Here is a 16010-nt window from a genome sequence, read left to right as displayed (position 1 = left end):
ATCACCCTGAACAACATTTATGCTACTACGATTTCTCCGCCCCTTTGGTGCTATTCTCATGTGACTGCCCCTAGATCAAGACTGACGTTGCTGCTTCTGTAATGCTGCATGTCATCGATCTGCTGTTTGTGAAGAATGCGACACGGGAAAGTCCTAGAAGGTGAATGCCTTTGACGAGCAGGTTACACAGCAGTATTGCTGGTCTTGCTGCACTGTGTCCCCTGCGTATCTGAACCAGTGACCAAGAAGAGTATTTGTTAATTCAGCCGTATTTAGGATTAAAGTCTTGTCAGGACACAAACTATCTAAAAATAACTGGACGTACACCTCTTGAAATAGTGCAGAGCATCCACAAAATATCTTGGTTAAAAAGCAAAACAAACCGTTTTTGACATCAACCTACAATGCGCCTTCTGTGGCTTGTTTTGCACCGTTATACTCTGGGTTTCCCTAAATACCTGTTGCATTGTTTACAGTGCTTTCAGGAAAAGAGCTTTTGGGAAGTTACCTGAATTGCTGCTCGTGCTCAGCATTGGGCTTTTGTATAAACGTTTAAGTGTTTTATTATATGAGTTTAGTCCCCAAAAGCCGTAGCCAAGGAAGGCCTAGCTTGTGCCACAGGTGGGCAGTGCTGGCCCCTTACTGGGGAAGCAGGTGTTAGGGGGGATCATGCTCTTGACATTTGGTGGAGTTGGGGAGGGCGGTGCTTGGGGTGGGCTGTGGAGGAATGCCCAGACTCGGTGACCAAAATCCTCCTTAGGCTGTTGCCCAGATAACTGAGCAGCAAGATCCCTCCTGCCGTGGCCGAGAGCCCCAGCAACCAGGTGTCCCTTTATATTCCATCAGTTGACGTGCTGGCTTCCCGCCCAGCACATCTCCGTGTGGCGATGGACTGTCCTTTGCTAATCAGGAATAGCCTAAGGATTGGTGAAGGAACCTGTTTCTGCTTCTGGTGGAGGCTTGAGGCGGGGGGGAGCATGGGTGCAGCTGGCAGCTGTGTATCAGACATTGCTCCCTGCCACGTGCAGGTGCCGTCATGGCGTTAGCAGCAGGCTTGGCGCAAGTATGGAGTCCTTCCTGAAGCAGTGAAAGGGGTTGTGTGGGACAGGGACTTCACTTGTGCTGAGAAGTCGGTAGAGCCGGTACCTGCGCAGAAGTAGCTGCCACTGCGGGCTCCAGCCTGAGGCATATTTCCAGGGCCCAGCCAGGCAGAGCATATGAAGCATCAGTGTTCAAGAGTAAACTCGTAACGGGGACTCCTGCTCCTATGCTGATCCTGAGTAACAGCTGTGCTTGTACGTATCTTTGTCTTGGCTTTTGTTGTTGTAGTAGCAAATGCTTTATCTTTTTTCGAACAGGGCTCTGCTAGCTTGGTGTGTCTTTGGTCACGTTTCCTCTCCTCCTGTCCTCCTCCCTCTCACAGGTTCAGTCTCTTACTCCTTCCTGTTCTCTTCTTGACCAATGTGCTCGCTATTTCTGCAGCCTCAGTCTCTTTTAGACTTTGGTCTCGATCTTCGTGTTGCTTTGCCTCTCACTGGGGCATTGGGAAAATTGCTTATTTGAAGAGGAGAGCCTTTTCATGGTTAGAAAAGGGAAAACTATCTTCTAGATCTTGCTTGTGTCGTGATCTTACCCATACATAATTGGCCTACTTGCCAACCACAATTTAGATTGTCTAGACATCGTTGAGGAGCAATAAATAGTGTTTATACAAGTTTTTAATACATACTGCCAAAACTGATTTATAAAAGTGGATATAGATTATCCTTATTTTACAGGTGAAAGCAAATTGGTGAGTTACCATTTCATGGAAGGTCAGTGACAGAGACAGGATTTGTTTTCCCAGGTTTTCTGGTGCTTGTTACCACAGTATACCTTTGCCTTTGGAACAAATCTGTGATCATATCTGCACTTTTTAGGTTCTTAAGATTATTGTGTTTATTAAATAAGTAATCCACCCTTCAGAGATAATTTTTTAACCTACTGTTCAATAAGATGTCGCACTGAACTAGATGGGCCTTGTTTCTGCAGCGGTGGTTGCTGGCCTGGATTAGCCCTCTGGCCCTGCTTGTTCTGAGGCTCCACGGGAGCTTATAGCAGGGGGTGCAGGGACACACAGGAATGGCTGGAGGTTGGTGAGAGGAGGGATGGGGAACGGCATGAGACAACATTGCCTCAAGAGAGAAATGCCTGTGAACCTACAGATATTTAGGCTTGGTAGTTATTTCAGCAGCACGTGTAATGATACAGCAGTCAGTGGGGGATTTTTAGCAACTTTGATTTCTTCAACTTTCCGTTGATACTCCTGCAGGGGCAGTAATGTGTTTGGGTATGCTCTGGGTCAGTCAGCATCATTACTCCATAAAGGGATGTTTCAATAATTTGGAAGTAAAAGTAATTCAGAACTAACTTCATCTTTTGTATTTTGGCAGGTTTAAAAAATGGCTGAAGATGGCAGTGATGAAACTATGTTTATTTGTAAGTATTAGAAAGGAAAATTATCAACTTCTCATGATGCGATTTGTCTACCCAGAATGTTTGAAATTAAAGACTAAAACAGGCTAAGTTTTTATTTAGAAAAGTATTTATGTAAAGGAAGCTCAAACAGCTTATAGAGGAGTAGAGAGAAGGTTGCTAATTTTAAGTATACACATTCTCCTGGTTTTCTTGGCAAACACACAAAGAGACCTCTGAATGTGAGTTAGCAGAACAGCTTTTTCATGGCTGAAGTAAGTGAGACTGAAGGCCTAACGCAGTCTAAGTCCTTTGTTTATACAGCGAGCTTTAGCAACCAGAGGTGTCTGTGGGGAACTCTGACCTCTAGCCTGAGTTGAAGATATCTGCACCTCCACAGGAGGAGGATGCAGGTTTCTTATTCTTTCTGGACAAGCCCAGTTTGAGATGCACCGACTGCCCTGACAAGTCTCACTCATGGCGTTCACTGTGTTTTCTTGTGTCCCTGCGGCTAGGCCTGCGCTTCATGCAGCTCGGCTTTGTGATCTGCCTTCTGCTTAACCCTGTGTGCCAGACTGGGCTCCATGACCTGGGATCTGGACTCATGGGGTCATGGCACATGAAGAGAGGCTGTAGCAGTGGTGTGCCCAGGAAGTACGGTGGGCAGAATCCCATGCTTGATGGAGCTTGGCTAGTAGGCTCGTTTCCCAGTGGCATGCTAGCCCTGCAGCCTCTCCTTTGTCACCAGCCTGGACATGCAGGGTCTGGTGTTACAGTGGAAAAAAGTTAAAGAGATGTAGAGTCTGCTTACCTACTTGTATGAGCAGAGAGGGCCCAGATATTGTGGATCCGATCTGGGAAGACCAGAATGGAGCATATGTCTTTGGTGGTATGGATCCACAGTTTTTTACCCTTGATGGCTCCACAGCTGCACATTAGCCTTATGGCAACTATATTGCAAAGAAAGTTGCACTTTTCCCTCCACCACCGATTCACCAGGGTTCCTTCAAAAATAGTGTTGACTCAATAGGCATTTTTATTGAGTTGCAGATACCAGTGGTGAAGTTACCTTGTCTTCCCCTTCATAAAAAGACCCTGGTGGATAGCAACAAGGATTGGGATGTGATACCATTCCCTAATTGCGCAGATAGAAGGTGTCGCACAACACGATTTTCCCCCTTCCAGTGGAGGCTGTGGTCATTGAATTTCTTGAGCTTTCTTGTGCTCTCTGTAAGTTTTTCCCATGGGATGGGGGGACTGCTTACGTTCTGAAAAAGTGAGTTGTTATAAATGAAATTGTGCACTCCCATAGTTAACATCATTGAATATGTATTTCGTAGACATAAAGAGAGTTTTGGAATAATTTTATAGAAGTCTGTGAATATACTCCCCCCAGGGTATTTTACCATTTATCCCCATGCTTAGTTTTGTATTTCTCCTGTGGCCATAATCTCTTGGAAATGTCACATGTGGTGCATGTAATAGCCTTGGGGAATGTCTGCTGTAAGGCATCCCTTAGATTTTGAGAGACATGCTACACAATGTCAGTATCATATTCCCCTTGCTTTGATCGTTCATCTGCAAAGGAGTGAGAGAAATGTGTAGCTTATTCCTGCATGTAGTTTTGGACAGTGCTGTCTGCACCTTGTTGAACCTGTGCAGTGGCTATCTTTGCAGAGGTGAGGGGTGCCTAGGTGCAGTCGAAAGATAAGGGGGATGACTAAGTGCTTCATTTCCTTTGGCAGCAAAGCCAGTTTAAGAAGCTGTCGCTCCGGCTATTCCTTCCTGTCCCCGTTGGTTATGACAACACTTAGTGGATGATAATGCAGTTCTTTTCAGCAGTCTGGTTTACACGTTCCTCTGTGGTTCCTCCACCCTCTTTGGTTTTGGAAATTTGTATTTAGCCCAGATTACTTCAGTAATATTAAGTGCAGTGTGAGCTACGGGCACACCTAAGGGGGGTGGTGGTATGGTAAACAGTGCAGGATGGGGGGAGGCCATTTGGCTGTAGGCTTAGTTTTGATGCTGGTGCTATGTGGATAGCACTCGCCCACTGATCCTTTCCTCTGATACAGCTGTGTGGTGCTGTGCAGCAAACTGGACTGGGAAATTCATTCAGCTGAAAAATAAACTGATGGGAAAAGCTGGCTGTTTCATTCCTTGGTTCACCAGAAGGCAGCACAAACAGCTGTACAGGAAGCAGCGGTCAGGCTTGGGGGTTGCACGAGCTGGTACTGCCGATTGTCAAATGTATGTGGATTTTCACTGCTAAGCTGTTTTTCTTGCCAGAAGGAAAAACAACGTGGAGCTATGTTATTGTAGGTTGGGATCCCTTTTCCATGTCTTAGAAGAAATCCTTTTGTTAGTTCACTGGGACAAATACTGGGAGGGAGAGTTTTCTAATTAGGAGTACAGAGTCGCTTTACTGGGGGGACATACCCTGGAATGAAATGGCTTTTGTCTTGTTCTCTTCCCAAACAAGGTGTAACCACCTTCTACTTTGCATCCTTACTGGGGTTACCTGACTTGCCCTCGTGAGCATGGAGCTTAAATGGAAATCACATTATAGGAATATAACCCCTGTGCGATGATCTCTTCTTAAGCTGCGTCAGCAGCTGACCAGGCAGGGCAGTTTGGCAGCTATTTTTCATGGTGAAGCAATATATATGCATTTGAAATCCTGTTAAGTTGGCTTATTTTAGAAAGCCTCAAATTATCCTGATCTGAAAATTGTTTCTTAGGAACCATTCAGTTCTGGGTAATTTACAGCCACTTAAACTAAAAGTTAATTTAGGTAAGCTGACAGTGAATTAAGAAGTGGCCAAAGTGTATTGCGCAGCCAGCTGACTTGTTTGGAAAGGCACCAGAAGGTATCTTGGAGGTATCTCTCCGTGCGCCATGGGTGAGGATCATGAGCGGGCCAGGTGCGGCTGTGGGCAGAGCTGGGCTCCCACGGCACACTTGTGCCCTGCTTGAGGCCCCGTGCCAGTTCTGCTACTGGTACTGGGCTTATGCCTCCTGTCGCTAAAAAGAGCAGCTACCCAAGCTGTTTCTAAAAGCCTGGGTTCTGGTGAAGGTAGTAATGTGGTTTTCTTTAGCTGCTAGATGTTATGGCACTTTATCTGAAGAATAATGTCATCTTTAAGCAGAATATTTACTGTGGATGTAAGGCAATTATTTTCCTTTGAGAGAGAATTTAGACAATTGTCTTCTGATCGTACTGATCACAGTGTGTGTTATCTCACCTACACAGCTGCCAGCTGTCAACTTGATCAATTATACATGTTCTTTTAAGCAATATAAATAAAAATCTGCCTCTATATGTATGTATTTTGCCTGGTGCTAGATTTTGTATTTGGCTCTTGAAAAAAGGAGGCAGCTGTCTTACAAAAGTGTTTTCCATCAACCTTTCTGTCTGCTGTCTGCTTCCTTGCAGGGTGCGAGGACTGTGGGCAGTACCATGATTCAGAGTGTCCTGAGCTGGGCCCAGTGGTGACAGTCAAAGACTCCTTTGTATTGAGCAGGGCAAGGTAAGGAACGTTTGTGTTAGTTCTGACTAACCCAACATCCATGTTAGTTCTTTAAAGCATATTTGCTGTTTAATGGGTGTCACGCTGACAGCTGAAAAGTGAAGTCCCAATCTATGGAAAGCACATAGCCTTGATTAAATAGAAAAATTGATGCACACGCTTAAGTGCTCTACTGAATTAAAGCCAAAAAAATAACTTGGCTTCTTTGCTGAGGTTTCTGGCAAAAAGTCAGATAGTGCCAGATAGGGTGATGACTTCTGTCTTGGTCGAGTACCTGCAACTTTTTCTCCTTGTCAGATGTACTGTATTAGTTTCAGAAAAGTGTGTGAGGATTTCTCATTCATGTGAACGGTTGTGTCCTCCTGCTTGGTATAACCTTTGTAGTTCCTCCACTGAGAAGCAAAACAAGTTGTTACTACTACTGAGTCTTTATGAATGATTAAGGGTAATGCTTCTGTCAGAAAATCTGTGACAGCATAGCAGAAACATTTGTGCTTGCCAAAAGAAACAAATAGACTAAATCTAATTAGGAGAAAACAACACTGAGTAGTGTTTTTTACAGAGAAAGGCAATCAGGCATTGTCAGCAAAATTCATATTAGGGTGTAAAATGTAAGGCTAAGGAAAAGAAACAACTATCGTGAAGGTGCAGTACAAATCCAAAAACGGAAGAAAGTTCAAATGGCTTCATGTATTATATAATGTGCTTAGGGCTTCCATATTTCTTCTTGGGAAGTCGCGGACAGAAAACCTGGGCACGTGGGCAGCGAGTTTGACACATGCTGGCTATGTAGGCCATAGCATGTATTCCCAGGATCCTTTTGTAACAAATACTGAATGTGCTGGGTCTGCCGCGTGGGTGCCATGACCCCTCTCTGCCTGGGCAGGATGCTTTTGGTGTCCCACAGTGTACGCTGGCTGCATGTGTGCACGAGCCACAGCCGTTTTTCTGGGCCTTCCCAGGAAAGGAAGCTCCCTGCAGCTCCTGCCAGGCACTGCCTTCCTATGTCTGGAAACCGGCCGTGGATGAACTCCTGCAGCAAATGTTAGTGGGGATTACTGTCTTAACAGTCCTGACACTAGAGGTGCTTCGTTCTTGCGGGTAATTTCAAAATGCCCGTAGGAGTAATAGAAACTGGTGATGGAGGTGCTTTTCTTATACACGGAAACTGGGCAGTGCAGTAAGTCTCTAGCCCATACTAAGCAGATTCAATGACAAGTTAAACTATTATTTCTTACCTGTTAGCTTCTTTTTTCTTTTTTTGCCTTTCAATTTAATGCTCTTATTTATTTGTACGGTGGAGAACTACCATAGTGCCCAGATGTTCCAACTGTGAACGTTTGCAAATATGGTGCATGCACTGGTTTTCAGCCTTTTCTGACGTGCAGATGCGTAAGTGTTCCCTAGTGGAAGTGTTGGCTGCTGGATAGTGGATTTGAAAGCTGAGTTTAAAAATGGCCATGTTACAGAAAAATGTATTTATTTTTCTGAAGAGTTTACAGCTAAAAACAGGTAAGATAAGAAAGAGAAAGAAGAAAAATAATTGCAGCCTTTATTTTACATCTGGGGAACAGTAGCTGAGAGTGAGTTGTCTGAGGTTGAGGACAAGTTTAACCACAAACTGGATACGAATCTCTTAAGAACCAGTCTAGTTGCTTAACCACGATTGTTGTTTCCTCTGTCCTACTGAAAAGATAAAATGGATGCTTTATGGTTAGAAAACAAGTGTTAAGAAACATTTCCTGAACTTCAATGTCTCTAACATTGCATATTCTGTTATTAAAACTGAAAGCATTTTTTCAATTCGTTTGCTTATCACTAAGATTGCAATCTTTTTGTATTTCTCTTCATCCAGACAGGAAAACGGAACTGCCAGTGTCAACTTCTATAGAGTAGTCAGTAGCCCGTCTGATTATTTTTAGCTTTTCATCTGTTAGCACAGACCTGAAAAAATAGGGTTGCGTTTGGTGTCTGTAAAACCAATATGTTGGTTCCAGTAATTTTGGAAGATGTTCTCTGTGTATTATATATAGTAACAATATTTACTACATACAGTTCTTCTCAGAAGCTTGTTTGGTAAATGAGAGAGGCAGGGAGCACAGAGGCACTTGCGATTAATGTTTGTAATAAGGGGGCTAGAAGACAGAAGGGAAGCTTGCAGGGCTTTCATCTTAAGGGCTGTGATCTGCGTAACTATGTAAGGTTTTAAAATTTGGGGAGGGATATAGCTTATTTTTTAAAATAAGCATGATCAAAACCGAAGTTCTGTAGAGTCATAGGATAATTCATTTTGGAAGAGGTCTCAGGATATTCCAGTCAGAACTAATATCCAGGCTGAACTGCTCATTTTTCATTTTATGCGTGTTGTCTCTTCTGCTCTTGCCATGCGCCCCTGCGAAGAGCCCGACTCCTTTTGTCTCAGTGACATCCCTGTAGGTGTGCACGGGTGGCTGTTTGGGCCCTCACAGCCATCTCTTCCCCAGGCTGATCAAGCCCCTGCTTCCCCAACCTTTCCTCACAGGGTGACTGCTCTAGACCCTGACCATCCTGGTGGTCGTCCCCTGAGCTTGCTCCAGTTTGTCGATGTCTTTCCTGTATTGGGGGCCCAAAACAGGGAGCAATAGGTAAATGGGATCGAGCAAGCGTAGAGCAGAGGGGGACAATTGCTTGCCTCAATCTTTTGGCTGCTCCTGTTCATACCATTCAGGATGCATTTGGCCCTCTTTGCTGCTGGGACATGCTATGGCCTCACATCCAGCTTGCTGCCTACCACCACCCCTAGGGTCTTTCCCCCAGCTGGTACCATCACCAGGGCTTCTTCCTTCCCAGGTGCAGGACTTTGCATTTGTCCTTGGAATTTCGTATGGTTCCTGTTGGTGTATCTCTCCAGGCTGTCCAGGTCCCTCTGGATGGCAATCCTGCCCTCAGATGTATTGACTGTGCCCCTCAATTAGTGTGCTCTGCAAACTGGATGAGAGTGCACTCCATTGCCCCTTCTAGATTGTTGATAAAGGTGTTAAACAGAGCAGGTACCAGCACAGACTTCTGCTGTACCCCAGTTGTTACTGGCCTCCAGGTAGAGTAAGAACTACTCTAGTAGTTGTGTATCCATTCAGACCATAACATCCCAACTTGGATACAAGAATATCATCAGAGATAGAGTTGAAAGCCTTGCTAAGTCAAGGAAAATGACATCCACTGCTCTTCCATCATCCACAAACCTGATCATTTTATCCTGGAAGGCAGTTCATAAGGCATGAGTTGCCCTTAATCAATCCATGGTGATTGTTTCCAGCCTCCTTCACCTCATGTGCCCGTAAATGCCTCCCAGAAGGTCTTGTTCCATGATTTTCCCAGGGACTGAAGTGAGGCCGACCAACCTGTAGTTCCTTGTATCATCCTTTTGGCCTTTTTTGAAGATGGGTGCAACCTTTGTCTTTCTCCAGTCATCAGACACCTCCCCTGATGCCCATGATCTTTCCAAGAGGATAGAGAGTCGTCTCACTATGGTATTGGACTGCTCTGTCAGCACCCTCAGGTGCAGCCTGTCAGATCCCTGGACTTACATGGGTTCAGCTCTCTCAAGTAATCACTGACTCAGCCTTCCTCCACTGCTGGTAGTTGTTCTCCTCTGTTTATTTACAAATCCTCATAGAAATCGGAAAAAAAAGTTTTCTGTTACTGGAGATTGGAGAAATAGATGCTGACTTCTTTCTTCCATGGATTCCTGCAGTTTTGTCCCATGTGTAATTGTTTTTTTCTCAATTCTCTCTTCAATTCTTAGATCATCTCTGCCTTCTAATTTGGAGATAAGACAACTGGAGGATGGGACTGAAGGAGTATTTGCTCTGACTCAGCTAGTGAAACGTACCCAGTTTGGCCCATTTGAATCCAAGAGAGTTGCCAAGCTGGAAAAAGAATCAGTTTTTCCCCTGAAGGTAAGACACGGCACATGAAAAGCAGTAACAGAGTCAGTTTTACCCAGGATGATTTTATGCTGTCTACCACTATGGAAAAAAAAGTGTGTAGGGGGATTATTTGGCACATCTTTTAGGCATGCCCTATAATGGACTACCTAAACAAGCATTCTCTGGGCAGGATACAGAAGAACCAAACTGAAGGCTCTTTCTGCATGTTTGACGTGAACGTCCTTATAGGAGGTAGGGCTAGGATACAGTCAGCAAAACTGCTTGTCTTTCACCTTCTGCATGTGAAGATACAAGAGGGACAATGACTATGGCAGTTCATTTCAGTTGTTTTAATGAGTCTCTTCAATTTGATTGTATTTGCTTAATGAGTGACATATGCATTAGGTTTATGAAACGTGCAGAATAAATATTTTTTTCTGTCTTGCATTTGTTTTATTCTTCTCTTGACAAGTTTTGGTAGAAAAAATGCTACGGTAAAAATTGAATTCAGCCTTACGTTTTCGGTAATACCTAACTCAGAAGTAAAGATTCAGAAATGTGACTCAGGCTGATGGGTGTTTCACAGTGTGCTGTTTGGATTCCCCTCCATTATCCTGTATTCAGTCATTCAAATTTTGAGAGGAACTGGTGGCTATAGCAAGAATTCTTAGGATAGAAGTTCGGTTTGTTCCCATCCTGCCCCTGATAGTGTGTCTCAGACTTACTCATCTGAAGATGTGACTGATACATGAAACATGCTTGATGCAAGTGTTGAGGCTTGCTTTGTCTCTGATGTACATTGAATGGAAGCCATTACAAAAGCAGAAAATAAAAATTCTTCTTAACTTTGTATTATTTTAGGGGTTTATTATATGCATATTTTGCTTGGCAGGTGTTCCAGAAGGATGGGCCCCTGGTGTATTTTGACACCTCAAATGAAGATGATTGCAACTGGATGATGATGGTGCGACCAGCCACCGAATATGAGCATCAAAACTTAACTGCCTTCCAGCATGACAATGATATTTACTTCACCACCTCCCGGGACATCCCACCAGGAACTGAGCTGCGAGTGTGGTATGCAGCTTTTTACGCCAAAAAAATGGAAAAGCCAGTGCTGAAGCAGGTCACTAGTATTGCCAATGGTATGTGTGGGGGCCTTTTTTCCTTCCTAAGGGCCCAGTCCTGATAGGGACTGATAGTCCCCTACTGTTGTAGTTGACAGTGCTGTTTATCAAATAGGCTCTGACCCTGAATTTGTTAGCCTTTAGAGTCAGGCTAACCTGCATACGTGGTTGCCCTACAAGAAGAAAGCATAGATTCTTCACCATGATAATATCTGTGTTTTTGAAAACGGATGGCCTAGTTGATAGTTCAGCCTCTTCAGAGTGAACAAACCGGATAAATAGTTCTTAACTGAAGAACTGGTGGCTGCATCAAAAACATTTCTGGGTAGAAGAGCAAAGGAATCTAAGTGTCAGTGTAAATCTAAACGTATATGCAGATTTGCTGAGGAAGCCATTCTTTTTCAGTTGTAGTGAAAATGTTTTGGTTTTGCTCAGGACTGTTACACAGTTCTAAAAAACTACTTTTATTTTATGCAGCCTTACATGGGACCCACTAGAATAAGATAAGCTCAAGAGTGAACTGCCATTCCACACGATTGCTTGTGCATTGGCAAAGAAAGGCAGCAGATTAGAATTGCCAGAAGGCTTTTGTTCCTCTGCCTCTTCATTTTCTTCTACTTTTGCATTTCTACAGCTAAAAGGCATGATCCTTTAGCATTGCAAGGGCATTTTCTTTCTGATCTTGAGTTGGGAGTACTCCCGGAATGGTATTACTGCTACACTGAGTATAATTTGGGGTGACAAATGGCTTGGGGAGAGGCCATTGCCATCAGCATGCTTTATGGCTGATCTTGATTGTAAGCACAGTCTTAAGTGCTACAGCTGAATCAATGCGGTTAACAGGTTTCTGAATTCTAAGATGTTTCCATTTGGTATTAACTGAGAGGTTTCATCTTTTTCCTCTTTAGTTTAACCTGTTCATGTATTTTTATGTGCATATGGGCATTTTAAAATATCGTTTAGGTACGTCCTGCTTTCTCTGTTCAGCCCTTTCACTATACTCTCCAGAATATGAAAGGCACATTGTATGAGATTCAGGCATAAGAATGTCCTGGTTAGGATTTTACATGAGAATGTTTTTTGCAGGCCTGCTATAGGGCAAAACTTTCTGACTATGGTTACTGCCCTCAGCACAGAGCAAGAGAATCAAAGGGTCTGGAAAGTAAAGGAACTGTTTTTCCTCTTCACAGATATGTGCCTGGTAGTGATGGAATCTGATAAAGAGGGGAATAAAATCTCTTCAAAACCTTCGTCTACTATCTTCCCCCATAAAAAAACGAAGAAATCCAGCATACCAGCAGCTGATTCAGCAGGTATGCAAAATTATGGTATTTTTAAGGGAGATAGAGGACAGATATAGATCTAAAGAGCTGTTAGGTGTACCACTTATATGCAGATATTATGGTTATGTAACTTTCAGCAAATATTAATTTAGAGAGGATTTGAAAGTCTGGATTTTTCTTTTTATTTTCATGGGCATGGTGCTTAAAATACATATGCAGATTAAAAAGTGACAGAGGGGCCGATAAACCTTTAGGCAGATGATTTTCATGAAAACCACAACTGCTTCTGACTTTGGAGGTGGTTAATGTTGGGGTGGGGGCAATTCCAAAGAAAATCTTCAGACTCACTGTGCAAAGTGTAGTATGTGTTCAGTTCAGATGATCAGGTTCAAGAAGAAAACATGAGACTGTGAGTGAATGTAAGAACAGTGCTGTTTGGAAACGACAAGAACCCTGGCCATCCTCAAACTACAATGATACCAGAAGCCTATTAGAGTTCAGACTGAACTTGATTACAGGAACTTAAATTTAGATAAACTTATAAGCAATACAGATACTCTTGGCAAAGAACATATGGCTCAGGAAATAACTAGTGGTGTCATAGGAACTCAGTCCCCAAGGTCGATTATGAAGCCATGTGTCCCCGTCCCCGTGTGTCCGTGTGTGTCCGTGTGTGTGTGTGTGTGTGTGTGTGTCCCCGTAATCTCTGATAAGCAGAACAATGACATTAAGAACCCACTTAACACAAATTGCCGTGTCTAAAAGTAAACTCAGAGTACGTAGTGTGGAGATCAGGATCAAAAGACAACCATTCTGGGTCTGTTCTTTGAAAAGGTTACTTTGCTAAATTTTGCCTACTAAAAGTAGCCAGGAGTAGGAGAGTTGTTGTAGATGTGTACAGAGCAATTCATCAGAAGATCCATTCATTTAACTTGGATACTGTCACAGCTAAAATGTGAAGGTGATTGGGGAGTTGTCTTTCAGTTTGGCGTCATTTATTTTTCTGGGGGGCAAAAAAAACATGAAGAATTTGAACAGCCCCTCCATCCTTCATCCTACTGTCTGAAAGTCCAACTTCAATAGAAACAAAATGCTGCCTATTATACTTCGGGAACCCTAAAGTAGCGTTTTGGTGTTTCGAAAACAAAACATGCCTCTTTTGATGCTGACTGTTTGCCTCAAGTCGTACAAAGCTATTGCCAACTGGCAGATCTGTGCTTCCAAGTAAACTGGGTTGCCCTGTAGTCACCCTGGAAGCCTGAAGAAGTGGGAACCTAAACAGGACCTGACTCTTCCTGGCAGACCAGTGCACAACTATAGGGTTTCTAGGTTTACTGCTGGAGGCAGGTAAGGAGCAAGGGAAGTGCAGAGTCGGGGACAATTTTCCAAGACAGACTTCAGTTTTGCAGATAGTGCTTTTTCAGTTTTACTAGCCTGCAACTTCATGAGACAGATACAGTAGCTTACATGTTGCTTACCAATCTGACTTTTTTTTTTAAAGTTATGCAAAATCTTGGGGTTTAGGTTTGCTGGTTTTGGCCTCCCAGACGGAGCTCTCAAGATAAGTTCTTTATGTAGCCTGTGAAGAAGGAATCTCTGTTGCTGAATTGTCTAGTCATTTTTTATTTATTTATTACGGCATGGATGGGATCACACCTCTGTAGTACAGAACGTTGAACGTAATTTGTAGCAGGGAACAACCTCTGCCTCAGAGAATCTTTTATTTTGGTTTAAAAGCCAACAGTGAAAAGGAGAAAGTAAGTATAACATCCCATTACAGATGGGGTCCTCAGGCAGGGAGAGATTAACTGACTTGCTAATGATCATACAGGAAATCTGTGGCAGAAACTGAGGTACAGTTTGAATCTCCTGTGCTGCCATTCACTTAACCTAATTTCAGTGTCATCCTCCTTCTCTGGGGCAGTCTTGTAGACTGTGGAATATTCAGCTTTGTGTGGACCAAAAAAAATCTCTGAACCAGTCCAGATTTATCAGATCCTTTTGTCAAATTCAGTCATATCATCCAAGGACTTAAAGACAATGGACTGTGAACAGAGTAACCATTTTCCTCTCCTTTTTTTTTCATTCGAGTTCCATTTTCCCCCTAATTTCTTCTTTATTTTCTTTATCTGGCGTGAGTATATTCAGCTTTGTGTGGACCAAAAAAAATCTCTGAACCAGTCCAGATTTATCAGATCCTTTTGTCAAATTCAGTCATATCATCCAAGGACTTAAAGACAATGGACTGTGAACAGAGTAACCATTTTCCTCTCCTTTTTTTTTCATTCGAGTTCCATTTTCCCCCTAATTTCTTCTTTATTTTCTTTATCTGGCGTGAGTTGATATGTTAATTAAAATATTAATATAGTGGTTTCATAGAACATCTAATTAACGAAACCACTCAAAACCAGGTTTTCATTGTATCCTCACCCTTACTTGCATTAATCCAAATGTTCTTACTCTGCAATGCTCTTCACAGAGAGCAAGGAGGCTTCTTCTGCTTCTGTCCTCAGCTGACCCAGAAGAGGACTGGTAACCACGGTTTTAAAGGTGCTAAAAATTGCTTTATGTTGTGCCTTTGATAATCGCAGTTCTTTAGAAAGTGATAAAGAGATGCTCAAGACTTTACAAGAGCACTGATATTCTCTCCTGGCATCATTTAGTTTCTGTTCTGACTTCTCATCTGTTCTGATGTTTCAAGTGTTCATGTTTGGAAAATCCTGAAGTAGTCCCAGCTGCCCCTGTGGGCCTCTTACTGCTTAAATCGTAACTTGTGATACCCAGGGAGTTACTGCAAGATAAACAAAAGCTGCAGCCATTTACCACCTTCCCATTTTCAAAGCTTTTCAGTATTTCTTCTTGTTGTGATTTAGTGAACACTCCAGAAGGCAGTGGAGCTGCAGAAGCAGAGTCCAGCCAGTGGACGTGTAAAGTGTGTTCATCTGCTTTCCAGGAGCCTCAGCTGCTGACAGGTAAGAAGCACTAGAAATTAATGAGAGAGTACTGAGAAGCATCAGGAGAATTCTGCTCTTCAGAATTCTGAAGAGAATTCTGTCCTTCACAGAGCAGGACACTGTGAAGCCATACCCTGTCCATGATGCAGTAAGATAAAGGTTTTAATTTTTGTGTTCCTTTAAGAAAAACAGTAGCAGGGAAGGTAAAACAGTGATATTTTGGATATGGCAGTGGTCAAGCTGTGGGCAAACAACTGTGATGTTGAATCCAGAAGAAACAAAACTGTTGTCTAGAAGATGACATGTGAATGTTAGGAGTATCAAGGATGGGGAACTGCATGAGCAGCGTACAAAGTCAGTGATGCCAGCTTATGCTTAGTCTGTCTGGTATTTATGGCACAGATTTAGTAAAGGTAATGAAATACCTTTTTTTTCCTGCATTTCATTTGCAGCTATTTTGTGCAGTTTTCAAAAGAACTTAGCATATTTAAGAGCTCTGACCATTTGATGAATCATTTTTGAAAAGGGGACTTAGGCTGCTAAATAACTTGGGCATTTGGAAAAATGTACCCATTGTCAGGGGGCGCAACCTTTTCCAGTGATACCTAACAAACGTCTTAAAAAATTCAGTCCCTGTGAGTAATCGTTTCAATGTTTAATAGACTGTATGCTTTTGTTTAGGAAGGTATTGTGACTGCTTTTGAAATAATTTGAAGTGAGTCTCTGCTAAGTGAGGTTGACCTGATAGATAGGC

At 42.9% G+C, this 16010-nt stretch overlaps 1 protein-coding gene across 1 annotated transcript in view; it reads left to right on the top strand.

Annotated features, from left to right (window-relative positions):
* Positions 1 to 2427: 2427 nt before the first annotated feature.
* Positions 2428 to 16010, top strand: part of PRDM15 (PR/SET domain 15) — a 33092-nt gene continuing 19509 nt past the window's right edge. Inside the window, exons 1-6 of the mRNA XM_009282997.2 lie at positions 2428 to 2478; positions 5891 to 5984; positions 9769 to 9922; positions 10785 to 11037; positions 12210 to 12332; positions 15176 to 15274. Coding sequence (XP_009281272.1) covers positions 2442 to 2478; positions 5891 to 5984; positions 9769 to 9922; positions 10785 to 11037; positions 12210 to 12332; positions 15176 to 15274 — 760 coding nt within the window. The 5' untranslated portion in view covers positions 2428 to 2441. The remainder of the gene's footprint in view (positions 2479 to 5890; positions 5985 to 9768; positions 9923 to 10784; positions 11038 to 12209; positions 12333 to 15175; positions 15275 to 16010) is intronic.

Source organism: Aptenodytes forsteri, unplaced genomic scaffold (genome assembly GCF_000699145.1).
Source record: "Aptenodytes forsteri isolate BGI_AS27 unplaced genomic scaffold, ASM69914v1 Scaffold2, whole genome shotgun sequence".
Taxonomy (NCBI): domain Eukaryota; kingdom Metazoa; phylum Chordata; class Aves; order Sphenisciformes; family Spheniscidae; genus Aptenodytes; species Aptenodytes forsteri.
This window is presented reverse-complemented; position numbering and strand designations above follow the sequence as displayed.